Here is a 22,659-nt window from a genome sequence, read left to right on the forward strand (position 1 = left end):
TTTTTTTTTTTTTTTTTTTTTTTTTTTTTTTTTTTTTTTTTTTTTTTTGTGGTGTTGGGGATCAAACCCAGTGCCTCATGTACCCTAGACAAGGGTTCTATCACTGAGCCACAACCCCAACCCCTTTACTTTGTCTTTAATCTTTGAGATTTTGATTATACATCTTGGAGTAGATTTGGTTGAGTTGAATCTGACTTGTGACCTTAGACTTTCCTATACCTGGATATTTGTATTCTTCTCTAGGTTTAAGAAGTTTTCTGTTATTATTCCTTTGTGTAAGCTTTATTCTCAAGTCCCTCTTAAATGCTAAATATTTGCTCTTTTAAAAGCTGACCCAAGAGAGCTTTTTTTCGTTTCTCTTTTCTTTCTCTTCCCTGTGTATTTTCAAATACCTTTTCTTTAAGTTCAATGATTCTTCTGTGTGATCCCTTCTGTTACATTTTTTCATTTCATTTAGTGTATTTGTCAGCTCAAGGATTTCTGTTTTTTTTTTTTTAATTACTTCAATCCTTTAACTTTCTCTGATAAATTACTGAATTACTTGTTTCCTTAAAGTTTTTTGAGTTTCCTTTTTTATAAATAATTTTTGACAGTTTTTTTCCCCACATTTTTTACTGGTGCCTTATAGTAGTACATAGTTATGTAAATATTCATACATGCATGCACACAATATAACAATAAAATTTGGCCAGTATAGCTCCCCAACACTTCACCTCTCCCCCTCCTTCTGCCACCCCCAACCCCCATCTGTTTCCTCCACTGAACTTCCTTTGATATTCATTAGATCTCCCACCTCTCCCCTGCCTTCTTTTTCTTTTTAATATTTTTTTAGTTGTGGATGGACACAGTATCTTTATTTATTTTTATGTGGTGCTAAGGATTGAACCTGGTGCCTCACACGTGCAAGGCAAGTGCTCTACCCGTGAGCTACAGCCTCAGTCCTCTTTTCCTTTTTCCTCTCTAGTTTCCACATATGAGAGAAAACATATGACCCTTGGCCTTCTGAGTTTGTCTTATATCCCTTAACATAATGGTCTCAAGTTCTATCCATTTTCCATCAAATGACATAATTTTATTTTTCTTTATGGCTAAATAAAATGCCATTGTCTATATATACACCACATTTTCTTTATCCATTCATTGGTTGATGGGCACCTAGGTTGGTTCCATAGTTTGTTGTGAATTGTGTTGCTATAAACATGGGTATACATGTATCATTATAGTATGATGACTTTAATTGTTTAGGATAAATACTGAAGAATGGTATGGCTGGGTTATATAGTGGTTTCCATGCCTAGTCTTTTTTTTTTTTTGTACTGGGGTTTGAACCCAAGAGCACTTAACCACTGAGCCACATCCCCAGCTCTTTTTTATGTTTTACTTAGAGACAGGGCCTCACTGAGTTGCTTAGAGCCTTGCTTTTGCTGAGGCTGCTTTGAACTCTCAATCCTCCTGCTTCAGCCTCTTAAGCCACTGGGATTACAGACGTGGGCCACTCCGCCTGGCCTGTGCCTAGTCTTTTGAGGAATCTCCATACTGACTTCCATAGTGGTTGTGGTAATTTACAATCCCACCAACAATGTAAAAATGTTGCTTTTTCTCCACATTCCAGCATTTATTATGGTTTGTATTCTTGATGACTGCCATTTGACGGTGTGAGAGGAAATCTCAATGTGGTTTTGATTTGCATTTCTCTAATTACTAATCTAATTACTAATTTCTCTAATTATACTAATATATGGAATATTTTTCCATATATTTGTTGTCCATTTGTATTTCTTCTTTTGAGGAGTGTCTCTTTATTCATTTGGCCATTTATTAATCAGGTTATCTGGTTTTTTGGTGTTAAGTTTTTTGAGTTCTCTATATATTCTAGATAATAGTCCTCTGTCAGAAGAGTAGTGAACAAAGATTTTCTCCCATTATGTAGATTCTGTCTTAGAATCTAAGACAGAATGTAGATTGAACCCAGTGCCCCATGCATAGGTGAGTGCTCCATCTCTGAGCCACAACCCCAGTCCTTTTTGGCAGTTTTTATGGTTCTACTTAAACACAAATAAAGTGTGCTCAAACCATCTATTTTCTTTGCTGCACAGCCTGGCACTGGAATTGGTGATTGTGATGGCTAGCTGAGCTTTCCAGTTCTTAGGGAAAACATTGTGAGCAATCTCTGCATAAGATTTATTGAGCCAAGTGTGTTGGCACACTCCCCAACCCTAATCCCAGTAACTCAAGAGGATTGAAAGTGTGAGGCGAGCTTCAGCAATTTAGCAAGGCCCTAAGCAACTTAGTGAGACCCTGTCTCATTAAGTGGCTTAGTACTCCCTGGGTTCAATCCCAGTATTTTAAAAAAAAAAAAGGAGGTATATCAGGAAGATTTCCTGATCCTTAACATTGTGGACCAGTAACATCTAAAAGCCACTGGGCAGCATGTTCAGTTTTCTTAGTGCTTCCATAACTAATGTTGAGAATCAAGATCGGCCCTTGAATTTTCTCTACACCTTGTCCAAACATCTGGTCGCTGCTACTTATCTTAATTCTGATGTATCAATCTGCCTGTTGCTGGATGAATTTCTTTATCTTTTTAAAATATTTTTTAGTCATAGATGGAACACAATACCTTTATTTTATTTGTTTGTTTATATGTGGTGCTGAGGATTGAACCCAGGGCCTCACATGTTGGAGGCAAGTGCTCTGCTGCTGAGCCACAATACCAGTTCCTTCATCTTCTTTTTGATATTGGGCTTCACAAGAGGTCTGAAAGCAAACCTAATCCAGGGGCAGTAGGGACAGGTAGACTGTAGATGTATGAGTGGCCAGTGATTAAGATTCACTAAATAGAAAATGGCTGTCATCTCTGTAGGCAATACTGGGGAAGAGACATTAGTTTTCTTTAAATACCTAGGTTAAATTCTTTGTCCAAGCGCCGGGTATTGTTTCACCCAACCTGTAATCCCAGCAATTTAGGAGGCTGAAGCAGAAGGATCGCAAGTACAAAGCCAGCCTCAGCAACTCAGTGAGACCCTGTCTCTAAATTTAAAAAGGGGGCAGGGATGTAGCTCAGTGGTTAAGTGCCCCTGGGTCCAATCCCTGGTACCAAAAAAAATTGTGTGAGAATTCATACACGTTGCTTTATGGTCAGTTTCTGGTGCCTTATTTTGCCTTTTAGGTGAAGTCAAGGTTTTCTGGAAGTTCTTGATGTTTGTTGGTATACCACAACATGTGCACCTTGAGGATTGGGTATTTATTCCATTCTTCATAATCTGGCTTTGTTTGTACCTGTCCTTGCATAAATTCTAAGTTGGCTGCTTATTTTCTCAGAACCTATGGTCACTGCTGATATTTCAGACTGAATGGTATCCTGAGCTCAGATTTTTAAGCCCATGATTGATATGTTGTCACTGTTTCAGCATGAGAGGGCACCCCAATCCCAAATTTGTCACAAATCCATAATGGTCAGTTCTTTAGGATGGATTGGGGAAGTGTCTAAAAAATGTAGTCAGTCTTTGGAAGCCTCTGTTTGGGACCAGATTCGGCCCAAACACGTTGTGTATAGTCACCATGTATAGTCACTTCAGGCTTCTGCCTGTCACAGGGTCTTACTGTGGAAGGAGTGGCCCTGGGGTTCTCAGAAGTGACTTCACACTTTCCTCACTCTTCCCAAGTGGATATTGACTCTTTGAGCTATGTTACTTGGGGTTTGTATTAGGGTAGAGTGGGCAGTCTTGTGACTACTAATGCTTCAATGCTGGGTTGCACTTGGAGCCTACAGCCTGCTGAAATTAGCACAGCATGGGCAGGATCAAGGTTCATGCTCCTGTCACCTGTCTGCTGCTGTGTACTCATTGTACTCATGTATTGCTAGCTAGACGTGATGCTGACTGAAGTACAAGTGTGTCCACCAGGGCCTCAGGTTTTCATCTGGCGTAGGGCAGGTCCAGAGGCCTTGTCCAGTGGTACTAGCACAAGAACAGGAGCCATTAGAATCTGCTCAGGGTTGGGTTTTACTGGCCCAGCAGAGTATTTTTCTGCCCTTTAGTGCTGAAATAGTGACAACACACCAGTCATAGACTTTTAGCAGACACTGGGCATATCTACCTCTAGGAAATGGAATCTTTCCCCACAGTGTGCTGCCTTAGGTTTGGGGAGGGGCGGTGGAAATAGGCTGTTGGTAGCACTGGGTTTCATTGTGGTAGTCCTAGTACTCAGTTCCAAGTCTAAGGACCTAATTCCCTCTCTTTCCCCCAAGTAGAAGGCATCTCTCCCATATCATTTGCTTTGAGTTGGACGAGAGGTGACATAGGCAACTCTTTTCTGCCTTCCTTAATCGTTTGTTTTGTGTGTGTATGTGTGTGTCAAAACCAGATACTGTGATCTTTCACCTTTTCTTTATTTCTTGGTGAAGGTAATTTCATGTGTTAATAGCTGTTCAAATTGATATTTCTGTGAAGAGACAATCATTTCTAGAAGGTCTTACTTTACTGCCATCTTGTTTTACCTATTATTTGTTATAAGTGGTATGTTATAAATTACATCATTCCTTTCCAGTGTAAAGAAATACAGTTGGGGCTGGGATTGTGGCTTAGAGGTAGAGTGCTCGCTTAGCACGCGTGAAGCACCGAGTTCGACCCTCAGCACCACATAAAAATAAAATAAAAATATGTGTCCATCTATAACTAAAAAATAAATATTAAAAAAATACAGTTAACTTTTTATATCTTGATTTTTGTATTTAGCTGATCTGTTAACTCATCCTAATAATGGATCTACTCTATGGAAGTCTTTATATAGTTAATCTGCATTTAACATCAGAATAATATAACTTTGTTTCTTCTCTTTGAATACTTAAGCTTTTGAGGGGCTAGGGCTATAGCTCAGTGGTAGAGTGCTTGTCTTGAACGTGTGAGGCACTGGGTTTGATCCTCAGTACCACATAAAAATAAATATACTGTGTTCCTCTGCAACTAAAAGAATATTAAAAAATACTTACGCTTTTATTCTTTTTGTCCTGTTTTGGTGTTAGGACCTTCAGTATAATATCTAGAAGTAAGGGTGAGCATCTTTATCTTATTTCAAAAGCTTTATCTACCTTCAAAGCTGATAAAACCTATTCTCCTACCAGTTTGGCTCTGAATATTTCTGGAGCATTGAGTGTCATGGCCTAATCTCTTTCCTCCCGGGTGGTTATTAGAGCCACCCAGTAACATCTCCATCAGTCTTTGCACGTTAAGTTCTAAAGTTTAAAAAAAAAAATCTGAATCCTGATTTTTTTTCCTGATTCTTCCTTCCCCCCATTTTAGGCTGGAATAGAAAATCGTCAGCTGGACACAGTAGATTTCTTCTTGAAGAGCAAGGAAAATCTTTTTACCCTGTCTTCAAAATCTTCTGTACCTGATCAGTTTGATCACTTGCCACCATCTCATTTATATTTAAGAAGTAAGTAAAATAAAGACTTCTCCATTCGTACTGATCATTTTAATTACTTTGAAATTATCGTGTATTCTGATGGCTTGTTGACTTCTCTACTTACCAGAACTAATGTATGGGATTTATATACATTGTGGAAACTTGAGAGAGTTTTCAGAATCTATAGATGTTGTCATTCTAAGTGGGATATTATTCATATTCTGTGCTGTGTTTGATATTTTTAATATGCAAGGAGAAGATGATCTTTCAAATTCATGAAAATTTTATACAAGAAAGAATAAAATTCATTGCTGATACTTGCAACTGTCTGAGATGTATATGGACTATACTGATTGCTTTCTGAGTTGTGGAGTTGTGGATTAGATTTTGTTATAAGAATTTTCACACTCCTTTTTTGCTACTTTATCAATTCTTCCTAAGATTTTGGCTATTCTTCCTTAAAAAATAGGAAGCCTAACTTATTCTTGGAACAGATAATCATGTCAATCCCTGTTTAGAGGGACAGGTAAAACCTGAGGTGGAAGCTCTGACTTGATGACAGTTGAAATTAAATTGAATCAAGGGAGCATTAACATACAGGCAAGGTTTTAATTGGGACTTCACCTGCAGAGAGAAAACACTGATGGAGAAGTGGATCAGGCTGTTCCCCAAACAAAGGGAGATGTACGTTTTTATTTTTATTGGGAGGGGGGTGCTGAAGTCCTGTATTTTTTAATCATTATCACCATCCTGTACAAATTTTGTGGTGATTTCCAACAGTCTCATTCTCTCATCTGGTTTATTCTTGGAGACATTATGTTGAAGGCATCTTTAGGCTTTTTTTTTTTTTTTAGTTGTAGTTGGACACAACACCTCTATTAACCTAGTTATATGTGGTGCTGAGGTCCAAACCCAGGGCCCCTGCATGCACTAGTCGAGCATTCTACCACTGAGCCACAACCCCAGCCCCTGAAGGCATTCTAGCTTTTATGATGCATCTGGTTTTTGTGATTGAGAAGGTGGGTTGGAAGAGTGAGGAGGGTGGGAAAAAATACCATACTTTTAATGTCCCTGTGGTGGTCCCTGATTACCTCACCCCTATACATGTGATATTATCATCTGCTTTTTTTCCCTACTTGAATAATATATTTTAGACATATTTCTATACATAGATAGATATTATGATGACATGAATTTCATTGTATGGACTATGTCATAATTTACTCATCCAACTATTAGACATTTAGATTGATTCCAGTTTTTAAATATTGGCAATATACCATAAATGCTATGTGTAATTTTATGTATGTATAATTGGAATAAATATACTTGGAATAAATTCTAGACATGAAATTTTCAGGCCAGTGAGTGTACATAATGCACATTCTTAATTGCCTTGATAAATTTTCCTCCAAAGAACTTCTATCAATTTCTACCCTAGTTGCATATAGAGAAAATGACAATCTGCTCAGTGTTAGTTCTCACTGATAATATGAATTAGAAATTTTCTTTTCTTTTTTTTTTTTTTTGGTGCTGAGAGGGGGTTGGTTGGTTGGTTGGTGCTAGGGGTCAAACCTGGAGGCCTTGGATATGCTGGGCAAGCACTATACTACTGAGCTTATATTCCCAGTCCTCTTTCATTTTGATTGCAGAGTTTGGTCTTCTACCTCCCAACTTGCTGACTTTTTAAGATAGCCCCCCTTTTTAATCCACTTGAATTTATAGAAAAAATCCTGGTTTGTGATATTGAGTGATGCTCCATCTGAAAGTATGTGGTCATTGTTCACTTCCCCTGTTTGGTGGTCAATGATTTCTCCTCTACTCTCACTTGGCAGTGCTCTGCTCTAAAGGGCAACAGTGAACGTGGAATAATAAGCATGGCAAGGGCTGGGATGTAGCTCAGTAGTAGAGTGCTTGCCCAATATGTGTGAGACCCTGGATTCAATTCCCAGTACCAATAATAATAATAAGAAGAAGAAGAAGAAAAAAAAAAAAGCATAGAAATAAGTTTTACCTACTTCCTGGGAGGACTGCCCATGGTTCCTATCATTCTCACATAAGCAGTCATAACAGGAATCACTTCATTAGGGCCTTCAGCAACAAGTAGAGAATTCAGGGGCTTACATTTCTGTGTGTTGAAGAGAGTAGCTTTGGAATCACACAGGCATAGGTTCAAATTTTGCCTGTGCCATTTTTAGCTTAGACAAATTACTTATCCTCTCTGTACTTGTTTCCTCATCTGTGGAAAAAGGAACATCTACTTCTTAAGCTATTGGAATAAGAAAGAATTTATAAATACTAAGTTTAGTACTTAAGATGTAGTAAATTAGCAAAATGGTAGTTAATGGTAATACCAGTAAATAATTATTAGTAGTAATGAAAATCATTAAAGTTGCAGGTAAGAAGCCTTCATAAAAGTTTTGTGAAAATAGCACATTGGTTCTTGTATGTATTTTAAATATTGCAACATGGAATTCTTGGATTTGTTAATTTTATTGGGAGTAGTCTAGTGTCCTTCATACTAATTTCTTTGCTTCTTTCTCAGATGTGGAAGAGCTGATACCAGCATTGGACTTACTTTGCTCAGCAATTAGAGAAAGTGATTCTGAAACCCAAAGCAAACACTTTTCAGAGCAATTGCTTAGTCTTACATTGTCTTTCCTTAACAAACAGATGAAGGAACTTTGTATTCACACTGAAGGTAAGAATAGCAGCAAAGAAACGGGTGTGTGTCAGGACAGTGAAATGCCATTTGCTAAAGTTGAATAAAGTTGACATGTAATTAAGTGAAATGAGTTTTGATACTGAGAAAGTTGGCAAAAAGACCTAGGACTAATCATTGTGAAGAATGTAAAAAGGACTATATTAAAACACAGATGCTTGTAAATAGAAAACAGTCCTCAAATATATTTTGAAAATTTGAAGATAGCAATTTTCAATTTTGGCATTCTCTAGAATTCTTTCTAACTAGTCATGTCCTCTTCCTTCTGCTGCCATAATATGTACATGTATGTGAATTGGCACATTGATATTTTCCACAGAGATAGATGAACATCTACAGAAAGCAGTGGATATTTTGACCAGCTACATTAATGAACTTAGAACTTTCATGATAAAGTTTCCTTGGAAGCCAACAGATACTATAGATGAATATAATGTCAGTGAAAGTGTCAGCACAGTGAAAGAGAGTGATATATGGGAGAAACTCAGCTCTGAGGTAAATATGAATAATTATTGTATTTTATGTGCTAGATTCAGAGGACCTGAAAACAATAAAATAAATAGAATGTAGAATCTATACACCTGTGATTCAGAATCTTCGGAAAGGGTTTTAGGTTTCATAGGTTTTGGGATCTCTGGATATGACTTCAAATTTATGTCTACAAGAGATTTGTTTATTTAATTCAGAACACAGGCTCCCTCTTAATGCCAATCTTGCCCACTTGTATCCAGTACCTGACCCCAGGGCCATTTGAAGCAGCCCTTCCCCAAGTAATACTTTTCACTGTCTTGGGCCTGGCACTTCAGACTCATGCGTTCTGCCTGACCTCTGAATAAATTGAGTTATTAGATCTACTGATAATTGGATCTAGGAAAATTTTGCTTTATAGCATCATTATTTGGAATATACTCAATTTGAGTCATGTCTGTAATTCTAATTAACACTTTTTGTGAGTTACATTTCTTGATTCCATCCTTTTGCCTTTCTTTACACAGTAGATGTGAATATAGCCAAAATGTGCTGCCCTCTGTATTACTTAGAGACTGAAAGGATTCCCCTATTCACATGAAGAGTACTGGTATTGGAAAGACAAAAGCCAGAATGACTTAACATAGATGATGAGTAGAGCCAGGCATAGTGGCATCTGCCTATAATCCCAGCTGGTTGGGAAACTGATGCAAGAGGATCCCAAGTTTGAGGCCAGCCTGAGTAATTTAGGGACACCTTATTTCAAAATAAAAAATAAAAAGAGCCAGGGGATGTAGCTGAGTGGTAGAGAGCTTGCCTAGCACATGCAAGGTTTAATCCCTAGCACTACCCCCCCCAAAAAAAAAAAAAAATCAATGGGGAATGAAACGATAAGGTTGAGATGCTGCCAGTTTCTCAAACTTTTTTTTTTTTTTCCCCTTGGTGCTGCTGGGATTTGAAGTATTGTCAAGTCCCTGAAGACTTGATGCAGTTTTTTCTTTTGTCTCTATACTTGATAGTCTCACTTTTTGGAGCACCTGTCATCTTTTCTTAATATATGTGTGGAACAGTTATTGATCTTTGATTTTTTTTTTTTTTTTTTTTTTTTTTTTTTTTTTTTACTCATTAGTTACTTCTACTAAGAAGCCCTGTGCCTTTTTTGTTTTTTATTTGGTAACACCTGTTCTGAACCCTGGTCTGTAACATCCTGGGATACTTTTTATCACAGACAGTGCTCTATTTGTGTTACTGACACTGACTATCACTAGACACTGAGCTCTTGGAGAGCAGGGTTTATTTTAGTCAGCTTCATATTCCCTATGCCTAGCTGCAGATAGTAGTAGTAGATTTTCAATAAAGGTCCCTTAGTAGGTATTCAGTGAATGTATAAATCCTATGTTGATAATCATAATAAGAAAATTAAAAAGAACCTAAAGGTAAATGTTTTTTCTTCCTTCTCCTAGGAAGTTATTGCCAATGCCATTTTAAACAACAAAATACCAGAGGCACAAACCTTCTTTAGGAGTAACAGTCATTCTGCTCAAAAACTTGAGGAACTGATTAGGATAGGCCTAGGTTTGGTCTTCGACAGTTTAAGGAAGAACAATATAAAGGAAGCCTCTGAACTTCTGAAGAACATGGTGAGTGGTATAATCACATTTGTCAGATCTTAAAGTCCCTGATGTAAGAGAAGATCTCCAGTCACTTAATATAATTTCTGGTTACTGTAAAAACTGAGTTTTTTCATTGTTGCATTACAAATGAAGAAATTTATGTAGTCCTTACTAGAAAAAAAGTGACATTAATTATACTGAGAAATGTTTTTTGGTATTGAGAACTTTCCTGAAGAGATTTCCCCCCCATATTTATTGAGGTATGATTAATGAAAAAAATTATACATATTTAATGTGTAAAATGTGATGCTTTGATGTGTGTATACATTGTGAAAAAGATTACCACAAACTAATGTTACCTTATATAGTTGTGTGTCTGTGGTGAGAACACTTGAAAACTCTTAGCAAATTTCAAGTCTACAAGATATTATTATCCTCCTAACAAATATCATGTATAACATATATTTTTAGCTTATGCTATAAGTCCAGGACTTATTTGTCTTATAACTGAAAATTTGTACCCTTTAGCCAATCTCTTCCTTTCCCATACTTGCTGCCCACTGGTGACTTCCAGTCTATTCTGTTACTACAAGTTAAATTTTCTTTTTAAGATTGCACATGTAGATGGAATCATGTAACATTTGTCTTTCTGTGTCTGGCTTGTAAATGGCATGGTTCCCTTCTTTCTTAGTCTGAATAATGTACCATTAAATATATACACTCCACATTTTCTTTATCCATACAGCTATTGATGGACAATAAGTTGATATCATTCTCTCTCTCTCTCTCTCTCCCACACACACAAACACTCACTCTCTTGCTTTTACACACACGCGCACACACACATACATTTCCTTTCTCTCTCTCTCTCTCTCTCTCTCTCACACACACACACACACACACACTCACTCTCTTGCTTTTACACAAGCACACACACACATTCTCCCCCCCCCCCTCTTTTTGTGATACTGGGGATTGAATGAATGCAGGGTGCTTAACAACTGAGCAACATCCCCAGCCCTTTTTATTTATTTATTTATTTTAAAAAATTTGTTCTAATTAGTTATATATGACAGTAGAATGCATTTTGACACATCATACAAAAATGGAGTATAACTTCTCATTCTTCTGGTTGTACATGATGTAGAGTTATACAGGTTGTGTAATTATATATGCACATAGGGCAATAATGTCTGATTCATTCTACTATCATTTCTATCCCTATTCCTCTCCCCTCCCTTCACTCCCCTCTGTCTAATCCAAAGACCCTCTCTTTTCCTCCCTGCCATTGTGAATTAGTATCTGGATATCAGAGTAAACACCTTTGGTTCTTTGGGATTGTCTTAGCCCTTTTAAAATATTTCATTTAGAGACAGGTTCTTACTAGGTTGCTTAGGGCCTTGCTTAGTTGCTGAGGCTGGTTTTGAACTTGTGATCCTCTTGCCTTAGCCTCCCAAACCACTGGGATTACAGACATGCACCACCGTGTCTGGCTTCTTGAAGATGTGTGTGTGTGTGTGTGTGTGTGTGTGTATGTATTTTGGTACTGGGAATTGAACCCAGGGGTGAACCCACTAAGCTTCATCCCCTTTTTTAATTTTTTTTTTTGGAAACAAGGTCTCTCTAAATTGCTGAGGCTGGCCTTGAATTTGCAATCCTCCTGCCTTAGCCTCCTGAGTTGCTGGGATTACAGGTGTGCACCACCGTGCCCAGTTTGAAGATTATTTTTAAATGGAGTTCCTGCTGGGCACGGTGGCACATGCCAGTATTCCCAGCCACTCTGGAGAATGAGGCAGGAGGATAGCGAGTTCAAAGCTGGCCTCAGCGATTTAGTGAGGCCCTAACTAACTTAGTGGGACCTTGTCCATGGTAACTTCCTGGGTTGGACTGGGGATATAGCTCAGTTGGTAGAGTGCTTGCCTTACATGCATAAGTCCCTGGGTTCAATCCCCAGCACCACAAAAATAAATAAATAAAAATAGAAAGGACTGAGGATGTAGTTTAGTGGTTAAGTGCCTCTAAGTTCAATTCTGGCATAAAAAATAATAAATAGATAAATAGATAGATAAAAATAAATGGAGTTTTCATCATCTCCCTGTTGATAGGACTTATGATTTATAGGAGGATCTTCTGTATTGTTCATGTGACCCCTTACATCTTTTTTTGTGCTTTCTAGTGGAATGTGCCTTTGCTTAGGGCTTCATGTTTCATGAATTTACTTCATCTGAGAAGGGAAATCCTAGAAGTAGTGTTCCCAGACTAAACTGAGATCTGGCCCTAATCTGCATTGGTGGGGTCTTGTCCATAGTAACTTCCTGGAAGTGCAGAGGAGTGAAACTATGTAAGGGGTAATTGTTTACATTGATCTTTTAAATGAATCATCATAGCAGGTTGTTGTATAGTTTGTCTTAGATGTATGGTAGCCTGGCCTTACTTAAATTGTTCTACATGTTATCTTTGCTCTGACAAAGTGTTTAAGGACTTTAGGAATATGCAGTAAATATGTATTCGGAAAATAAATATTTGCAAAAGAAAAGATGTGGTATTCTAATAGAATGCATGTCTATTATAGAATACTTCTATATCTAACATGTTTGTGTTCCAAATAATTTCATTACTAAATGTAAGGTTTTTTGATTTTCTATGTCTATTATAGGGCTTTGATGTAAAGGACCACTTGCTCAAGATATGCTTCTACACAACAAATAGAAACATACGGGATTATTTGGTAGGTAAAGATGAAACTGTGTAGTTTACCATTTTTTTTTTTTTTCTTAAGAAACCCCAGCTTTAGAGTGTAATTGTTTACATTGACCTTTGTTTACAAGTGAATCATCATGGCAGGCTGTTGTATAGCCTATCTTAGATGTATGGTAGCCTTGCCTTTAAATTTTTCTGTCCCATTTAAAGATGAGACTGTGTAGTTTACATTTTTTTTAGAAAAATATGGAAGAAAAACTTTAAAAAATAATTTTAATATTCAACCAATATCTAATAAGTAAATATATGACAGTTCTTTCTTTTTAAATTGTTACACTTATGGTCAAGGAAAATTTTTGTGAATGTAAATTCAAGAATTAAAAATACAATTTTTAAATGGCATTTAATCTCATGATTTTTGTTTTGCATATGTGCTTGAGTTTTGTGAGGTCATTGTTTTAATTATCTTTTATTCAAGGTTGAAATTTTGAAAGAAAAAAATTATTTTTCTGAAAAAGAAAGAAGAGCTATAGATTGTGTGCATCAAGTTGAAAAATTTTATTCGGGACGTCTCCAAGGAAATATGCAGATACGTTCCTTTCCCAGGTAGTCTCATCAGTCTCCTTTTGATAATATTGGAAGAATATTATAGATAATATTTAGTTTGTAATAATTATGAGCACAAGTTTCTTAACATGGAACTGAGTCAACCTTCTCAGAAAGAAAAATTTGTATCATATAGAAGGGATTTCCCATCATTTTAATATTTGCATAATCAGAATTGTATACCCCCCAAAGAATAGGTGTTCTTGTAGATAAAAAGGATGCTTTTTCTTCCAAAGTTAAAAAAATATATATATATATGTTACTGTTTTTAGGTATTGGATAAAGGAACAAGATTTTTTCAAGCACAAATCTATTTTGGACTCATTCCTCCAATATGATTGTAAAGATGAATTTAACAAACTGGACCATGCAATTGCATTAAATTGGGCTCAGTGGTGGGATCAACCAATGCAAGAATATATCCTTCTCCCCAGGATAAGTCCAGAAGGCAAGTATGAGAGAGTGCTAAATATATGCAAATTAAACAAGGGTTAAATTAGGTACTGGCATTTTAATTTTTTTTGTGTCTCCATTTTAGAATTCTTTTGAGAGGGGGTAGATATTAAGTTTCTCTAAAATGCAAGACATTGTATTAATTCATTGAGTCTCAAGTTTTGCATTCTGTGAATATTTCAACAGAATTGACATGGGTGCATTAAAATAGGTTGGAAATCAATCCAGAGCTTATGATTTATTATAATTGTTAGAATTACATTCCAATTATATACTGTATTTAAGTTTTCATAGATGTTCCACATTTGGAACAATGGGACAAAATGGGTTAAGACCTCTTATCCCAACATTTTTGTGATGGATTTACAATGTGATAGTGAAAATAAAGTCATATGATTTAATGAATTGAGAGTCAAGACCAAGTTTTTATTCCAGCTTCAGAGTGACATTCTTTGCTTTTCCAAATAGTTTTTGAGTTTCTTGTGTAAGTTAAGGATCCATGTCACATCAGGGCTCTAGAGGATAACAGTGATGAAAAGTGGTATATCAGAGAATCAAATTTATTTTTACTATTATAGCCAATGTTTGTTTGTTTTTGGTATCAGGGATTGAACTACCACTGAACTGTATCTCCAGCCCTTCTTATTTATTTTGAAACGGGGTCTCACTAAGTTGCTTAGGGCCTTGCTAAGTTGTAGAGGCTGGCTTAGAACTTGTGATCCTCCTCGTTCTCCTGAGTTGCTGGGATTACAGGCACCACTGCATCCAGCAAAGCTTTTTATAATAAAGGAAAGAGGCCAGGAATTGTTGCACACATCTGTACATCCCAGGGACTTTGGAGGCTGAGGCAGGAGGATTGTAAAGTTGAGCCAGCCTCAGCAACTTAGTGAGTCAGGGTCTCAAAATAAAATTAAAAAGAGGTTTTGGGTGTGTAGTTCAATGATAGAGCGCCTGTGGTTTCCATTCTCAGTACTACAGAAAAAAGAGGGTTGAATAGATAAGTGAAATGGGCAGTTTAACATACCCATTTCATTTTAACCACTAGCGATGAGAAACGTTTAACTCTTCCAGATGTTATTGATTGTAAAATGAACAATACAAGAGGAAAACTGTAAAAGAAGCAAATAACCTGAATAATTCATACATTATATGAATATTCATGTTCAGATTATATTTACTGAATATTTAATTCAGTATTGAGTTACATGTTAACCATCATAATTCATTGCACTTTAAAATGTGTTTTGTTCTTTGTGTAGAATATAAACTGTATTCCCCGGAAGCCCTGTGGAGATACCTCACAGCTCACCATGATTGGTTAAACATTATCTTGTGGATTGGAGAGTTTCAGACCCAGGAAGGTTACCTTTCACTTCAGCAGAGCAAATGGCCCCCTCTGACTGTTGATGTTATTGATCAGAATACTTGCTGCAACAACTACATGAGGAATGAAGTTTTAGATAAATTGGCCAGGTATTATAACTGTTGAATTAATCCCCCTTGGGAAAAATAAAAGGAAGAGCAATAAGAAAAAATGGTGAGGGCCAGGCATAGTGGCCCACCTGTAATCCCAGCAGTTAGGGAGGCTGAGACAGGTCCTCAGCAGCTTGGCGTGACCCTGTCTCAAAGAGTAAAAGGGGCTGGGGATGTAGCTTCGTGGTAAAGTATCACTGGGTTCTTTCCTCAGTACTGTTTTTTGTTTTTTTTTTTTAGCTCTGGAGATAGCAAAGTGCATGCATTGGGGAGGAATATACTAAACATCTCAAAATACAATGTTGTATAATATGAGTGGTGGTTACATGGTGCTGCTTTAAACTCCATGTCTATTTTTCTGTACTACTTTGGTAGATGTAATGTGTTTAACAGTAAATTTGTTAAAAGTAATACAGAAATGCAAGTTTCTCTGATTTAGTAGTCTATTTATTATTTTAGCCTCTTAGTGAGATATTTTTCTTAGTGCACAGAGCATCCACTTCAAGAGCTTGCCACTGTTGTCACATTGGTTTGTATAGTTCCAACCAAATATTTAAAAAACGGAGAGATAGTTTAGTTAGGTTTTCAAAATATCAAAGATAACTTGAGACTTTAATTAGTATACCTTTAAATGCTGTAATATTACAGAAACCTACATAGGAAACTGGCAAAATGTGTGCCTTAGAATATATTTATAGAGTAAGAACTGTTACCCTTATATTGTAAATGCTTATTGTTTTTAAATTTTATATATATATATAATTTTTTTTTAGTTGTTGATGGACCTTTATCTTTATTCATTTATTTATATGTGGTGCTGAGTATCAAACCCAGTGCCTCATACATGCTAGGCAAGCTGTCTCTATTGAGACACAACCCTAGCCCCTATAAATGCTTATTGTTTTAAGTAGTTGATACTTAAACAGTGGAGGTGATTTGGTCTGCTCTGAATATATCAACTTTTTACTTTCTTACACCTTAAACCGGCAGGAATGGAATTTTTCTTGGGTCTGAACTAGAAGATTTTGAACTCTTCCTTCTAAGACTCAGCCGTATTGGGGGTGTGATGCAAGATACTCTCCCTGTCCAAAACTATAGGACCAAAGAAGGTTGGGATTTTCATTCTCACTTCATTCTCTACTGCTTGGAACATGATCTACAGTATCTTCTTTATGTCTTTCTCGACTATTACAAGTAAGTATTGAGAATTGACTTTTCATATTTCCTCTTCTCATACTACTTCTGGACTTTTAGGAAAACAGTAAGCATCTACATGAGAGATATTAATCTGTTTGAAGTAGTTTCTCCCATCCCAACACTTGGTACATAGTTTAGTAGATATTCACATTCAACTAGATACATAAAAAAAGAAAGGAAGATCCTAAAGTTTCACTGTAATTCTTTGATACTTTCATTGCCAGGAGAATGCTAAGCAACTTTGATTTCATAGCCTCTGCAAGGCATATTACATAAACTCTAAAACTTATATAAATTTTTGCATATCAGTATATATTTACCTAAGATCAACCTGCAAAATTGTATCGGTGGCCAGTGTTATTGGGTCAGTAAGAATAACAGCAGTGAAAGTAGTTTGTAATACAAGTGCTTACAATGTTCTTGGCATTAGGCTAAGTGCTTTACATGCATTAACTCATTTCATCTTCACAAAAACTCTGTGGTGGTTACCCCCATCTCCATTTTACAAGTAAGGAAATATGGAGGCTTTGAAACTTAAGTATTTTTTACCTAAGACACATAACTAGTAAGGGCAGACCCAGATTTAATTCTGTTTACTTTGATTCTAGAGTCCACACTTCTACTCTAATAGAGTCTTGTTGGTTTGTTGTTTTTCTTAAACTTTATGTAGTAAACACTAGAAGTTTGAACAGAGAATGTAGTCCAGGTTTGTATCATGGAGGCTTACTCACACACTGAAGTGATTCTCCAAAACTGCTATGAAAAAAGAACAAATTTGAGAGTCATATTTTCTTTTTTTTTGTGTGGCCTGGGAATTGATCCCAGGGGTGCTCCACCACATCCCCAGTGCTTTTTATTTTTTATTTTGAGACAGGGTCTCACTAAGTTGCTGGGGCTGGCATCAACCTCTGAATCACTGGGATTACAGGCATGCGCCCCTGTGCTTTGCTAAGAGCCATATTTTCAAAATACATATTCTGAACCTTAACTCCTCAGTTTTAGCATCTCTGTATTTATGTAAAGGTTTTTGAAAACTTCTTGTTTTAAAAATGACAAAAAGGCTGGGCACAGTTGTGCATGCCTATAATCCCAGCACCTTGAGAGGTTGAGGCAGGAAAATTATAGGTATGCACCTCTGTGCCCAGGATGCAAAGTCTCAGAGGCCAGCCTTATAGACTTTGTGAGACCCTGTCTCAAAATTTTAAAATAAGTAAATAAAATGGACTGTGGATGTGGTTTAGAGGTAAAGTGCTCCTGCTTCATCCCCAGTGGGGGAGTCCAGAGGGGGGTGGCAAGGGGAAAACAAGATGAAAAGTTTTTAAAAGTTTTCTTAGTAAAAACCAATAAAATATTAAGTATTTTAAAGTGTAAGATCTCAGGTTTTTTGCAGCGTTGGTAAAATTTGATCAAGGTAGTGAATATTGTTTCTAAAATATTCTCTACTTTTAGATCATAAAAAGTATATAAAATACAAGGCAAGAGTGGAAGTATTTATTTTATGGCTTGGAAATTATTCTCTATTTGCCCTTTTGTAATTCCAGGATTCTTTTTTCTAATATTGGTTATCTCTTGAGCAAACATGGTTATAACTGTCTTATGCTGCATGCTAACCAGAGTTGTTTTTTTCCCCCGTTAATGCAGACTTAGTCCTGAAAATTGTTCTTTTTTGGAAAAGAAAGAATTATATGAAGCTCACCCTTGGTTTGAATTTTTAGTTCAGTGTCGACAAGTTTCCAGTAATTTAACAGGTGTGTGTATACTGTATTACAAAAATTTTCTTTAGATAAATAACTGGTCTATTGTAGATTTTTGGTTTGGGGTTTGGGTGCAGCTTTATTATAAAGTAATATATTTGTTCATTGTTAAAAAAAAGTGTACAACCAGAGATATGAAAAATTGTGCTCTATATGTGTATTATGAATTGTAATGCATTCTGCTGTCATATATAACAAAAAAAAAAGACATGGTGGTGCACACCTATAATCCAGGCAGTTCAGGAGGCAGGAGGATCACAAGTTCAAAGTCAGCCTCAGCAATTTAGCAAGACCCCGTCTCAAAAAATCAAAAGGGCTCAGTAGTTAAGCACCCCAGGGTTTAATCCCCAGTACCAAAATAAAAAAATAAATAAATTGGGAGACACAGACAATTAACACCTCCTCCATAGGTAGGTGGCCTAAGTATGTAAAAAGGTAATCACATGTAGGTAAGTAAGTACTGATAGTATTTTAACGTATTTTATTCCAGTTGTTTTCTTTGCACTTTTTTTTCATACCCAGTCTATATTGTATTTCATGCATCTGAAAAATATTTGTTGAGTACCTAACTTTATGATAGTGCTAAGGATATAACAAGAAACCCTTTTATTTTTCAGATCCCAAACTGATCTTCCAGGCTAGCCTTGCAAATGCTCAAATTTTGATTCCCACCAATCGGGCTGGTGTAAGCAGTATGCTATTGGAAGGACATACTCTCCTGGCCCTTGCTACTATGATGTATGCTCCTGGGGGGGTCAGCCAGGTATGGATGGACAGCCTATTGTTTGCCTATTATGACAAAATTGTACTGATTTGAAATTCAGAAATATCTATGGATTGTCTTGATCTCAGTTGACATTGAAATATAAACACTTTCAGATGTTTCATTAAAGAGCATAAATGGGTGAATTTAAAAATTTTGTATAATAGCTTAAAATATCTTGGAACTAATGTGTTGTAGAGATTTTTTTTTTCCTCCTTTAGTGGCTTTTTTTTTTTTTTTGTGTGTGTGTGTAGTAGTACCAGGGATTGAACCTCGGGCCTTGAATATGCTAGGCAAGCACTCTACCACTGAGCTACATCTCTAGCCTCCATTTAATATGTTTTGTATAACTCTGAGATTATTTTCAGAATAGAATCAGGGTCTGATTGCTTCTCTGGGAATAAGTATGTTGTAGATTTGTGGCTTGGAAATTATTCTCTATTTGCCCTTTTAGCAAAGTAAAAAAATCGTAATCTTTAAGTACCCATATAAACTCTTTTATGGTACCCAGAAGAACTTGCTCATCTTTTGCTTTTTAACATTAAAGTGTGCCTGATTAGGGAGAACTTAAGAATGCTGTCAAACATCTTATCTTTAGGAGTTTCTTACTGATACTGGTTTAATTTAATACAACCTCTCTTAGATTGTGGTTATATACTCAACTTATACGGCTAAGTTATTTATGCCTGTTTTTAATAACCTGTCAAAATTAGTCATAAATAACTTTAGAGCTGAGGAGGAAGGACCTAGGAATCATCTACTCTAGTAGTCTAAGACTTTAAAAATATTTACTACTCAGGGCTGGGGCTGGGACTTGGGCTCAGTAGCAGAGCACTTGCCTAGCATGTATGAGGCACTGGGTTCAATCCTTAGCACTGCATACAAAAATAAATAAAATAAAGGCATGCTGACAATCTACAACTACAATTTTTTTTTTAGTGTTTACTACTGAATATTGAATTTAAATATTTAATTTTTGTGTGTGTTGTGCTGGGATTGATTAAACCTAAGGGTGCTTGAACCCCACTGAGCTATACTGCCAGCTCTTTTTCATTTTGAGACAGGATCTCACTAAGTTGCTCAGGCTGGCATTGAATTTGCAATCCTCCTACCCCCAACCTTCTTTGTTCCAGGGATTACAGGTGTATACCTCCATACCTGGCTGAATTTAAATATTTTAAACAACATATAGTTTGAAAATAACTAATTTAGCTCAGCTTCATAATTTTGCAGATGAGGAAACTAAGGCCTTATATTAAATATCTGGTCCAATGTCATACAACTAGTTTGTCTTGGAACCAGAACTAGAACTGTTAATCTATGTGACTTGTTTACCAAAGTTATTTTTCACTACCACAAATCTTCTCAAGCTAATTGTGTTTTATAGGATTCTTGTGAAAAAGAGATTAAAGTTTTGAGAAAGGAATGTAACTGCCATCTTTTTATTTAGGTTGTTCAGAATGAAGAAAATGAAAACAGTTTGAAGAAAGTGGATCCCCAGCTACTAAAGATGGCCTTAACTCCTTATCCAAAGCTAAAAACTGCTCTCTTCCCGCAATGCATTTCTCCTACTGTCCTGCCAGCCGATATTACACTCTACCACCTCATTCAGGTATGGTATTTAGGGAGCCAGTGTTTACATGTATCAGTCAGGGTTCAGCCAGGAAAACAGAAAACACTACTTTCAGGTGGATGGCATTCAGCATAAGAACAAACTTACACAAGATGAAGCAGAAGGGAGAAACCAAATGTGACAGTTAAGGCAACTCAAAAATCAGCAAGTGAGGAAGCAGTCAGCATCTCGGAGGCTGATAGAACAGTGCAAGAAAGTGGTTTTGTCAGAACTAAGAATCTGAAGCTATCTCTCAGATCTAAACTCACAACTAGACTACCTAATGGGAGCTGGGAACATAGAGGATAAAACTAGAAACTTGGAGATGCTCATAGAAAAAAACGCAGGGTAAAAACATCTTGGTTTCATCTCTCTTCTTACCTTCAGTCTCCCACAGTATCTCTTCTGGCTATACTTACCCTGGTAGCCAAATGATAATGCTTGGGAAATGCATGTTTCTTGCAATATAAAGAAGAGCAGGAGAGGCGGCAGAGAGCAAACAATTGACTAGAATACCTACCCACTGCTTTCATAAAAAGCTGCTCCATTAACCTTGCATGGTAGCTCAAGCTTTTAATCCCAAGCTACGTGGAAACCTGAGGTAGGAGGTTCCATAAATTCCAGGCCAGCATTAGCAACTGAGACCCTGTCTCAAAAAGTAAAAGGGCTGAGAGTGCAGTTCAGTGGTAGGTCACCCCTGGGTTCAATTCCCAGTACTAGAAGGGCAGAGACCACCCCGGAGGTTTTACCAGTGAAAACTATCTAACATTTTCTTCTCAATGAATCAGAGCTCTTTGAGCTTCTTAACATTTTTCAGAATGTGAGAGAGCTATGAACCCTATACCCAGAAAAATTACACATAAGGCCTATAGTTTTTTTTATATTTAAAAGGGATTCACATACTGGGATCTCAATTAAGAACATCTGCTTTAGCTCAGTTCAAAAGGTTTTTCCTTTTTTTCCCTCTGATATTCATATTCTCAAATATGTTGGTCTTCAGTCCAACATAAGCTTTATAATTCTATAAAGGTATAAAATCTCTCTTACTCTAATATGAAGAATTCTTAGGAGATGGACTGGTGTTTATCAAAAGTGTGTAGTTCAGCATGCATGAGGCACTGGGTTCGATCCTCAGCACCACATAAATGTAAAATAAAGATATTGTGTCCACCTAAAACTTAAGAATAATTTTTTTTTTTTAAAAGTGTGGTTCATAGACTGGTGCTAGTCCAAGAGATCTGCTTGTTGTTGGATTGTGACAAAATTTGGATCCTATGTCAGAACATAAGTCTGTTATCACCAACACTCGTCTAATATAATGTCTAATTGTAAGCTGTAGCCAGACTTTCCTGAAGAAAGAAGCAGTATGCCGGATTTACATTCTGGTGCAAGGGTCTTATTGCAGACCAGCACTTTTGAGTAGCACTACAAATGGATTATATGAAAGCATAGTTTCACTACATAAAGTGGTTTGAGTCAGTTAAAACATAAATGATTTCACGTGGTTCTTTGTTGTTAAATTGAAGATTTTTTTGAGGGGGATACTAGGAATTGAACCCAGTGGTGCTTAACCACTGAGTCACATCCCCAGCCCTATTTATTTATTTATTTATTGAGACAGCATCTTGCGAAGTTCCTTAGGGCCTCTAAATTGCTGAGGCTGACTTTGAACTTATGATCCTCCTGCCTCAGCTTTGTGAGCTGTTGGGATTACAGGCATGCACCACCATGTCTGGCTACACTGAGAGAATTCTTTAGTGCTATTTTAGAAAAATTATGGTTACCAATTTTGACCCCAAACTGGGTCCTTTTTTCCTCTTGGAATTGTGAAACCAGTAACAAGACTGAATGCCATTGAGTGGTAAAGAAAGACTTATTCTTAGCCTATAATA

The 22,659-nt window shown here is 36.7% G+C and overlaps 1 protein-coding gene across 1 annotated transcript in view; it reads left to right on the forward strand.

Moving 5' to 3' along the window:
• Spg11 (SPG11 vesicle trafficking associated, spatacsin) overlaps positions 1-22,659 on the forward strand; it is a 74,812-nt gene that overhangs the window by 16,491 nt on the left and 35,662 nt on the right. The window contains exons 9-20 of the mRNA XM_048793251.1: positions 5,301-5,436; positions 7,952-8,107; positions 8,448-8,623; positions 10,060-10,236; positions 12,866-12,937; positions 13,388-13,515; positions 13,788-13,963; positions 15,228-15,441; positions 16,432-16,635; positions 18,280-18,386; positions 19,010-19,155; positions 20,606-20,767. Coding sequence (XP_048649208.1) covers positions 5,301-5,436; positions 7,952-8,107; positions 8,448-8,623; positions 10,060-10,236; positions 12,866-12,937; positions 13,388-13,515; positions 13,788-13,963; positions 15,228-15,441; positions 16,432-16,635; positions 18,280-18,386; positions 19,010-19,155; positions 20,606-20,767 — 1,854 coding nt within the window. The remainder of the gene's footprint in view (positions 1-5,300; positions 5,437-7,951; positions 8,108-8,447; positions 8,624-10,059; positions 10,237-12,865; positions 12,938-13,387; positions 13,516-13,787; positions 13,964-15,227; positions 15,442-16,431; positions 16,636-18,279; positions 18,387-19,009; positions 19,156-20,605; positions 20,768-22,659) is intronic.

Source organism: Marmota marmota, unplaced genomic scaffold (genome assembly GCF_001458135.2).
Source record: "Marmota marmota marmota unplaced genomic scaffold, marMar, whole genome shotgun sequence".
Lineage (NCBI taxonomy): Eukaryota > Metazoa > Chordata > Mammalia > Rodentia > Sciuridae > Marmota > Marmota marmota.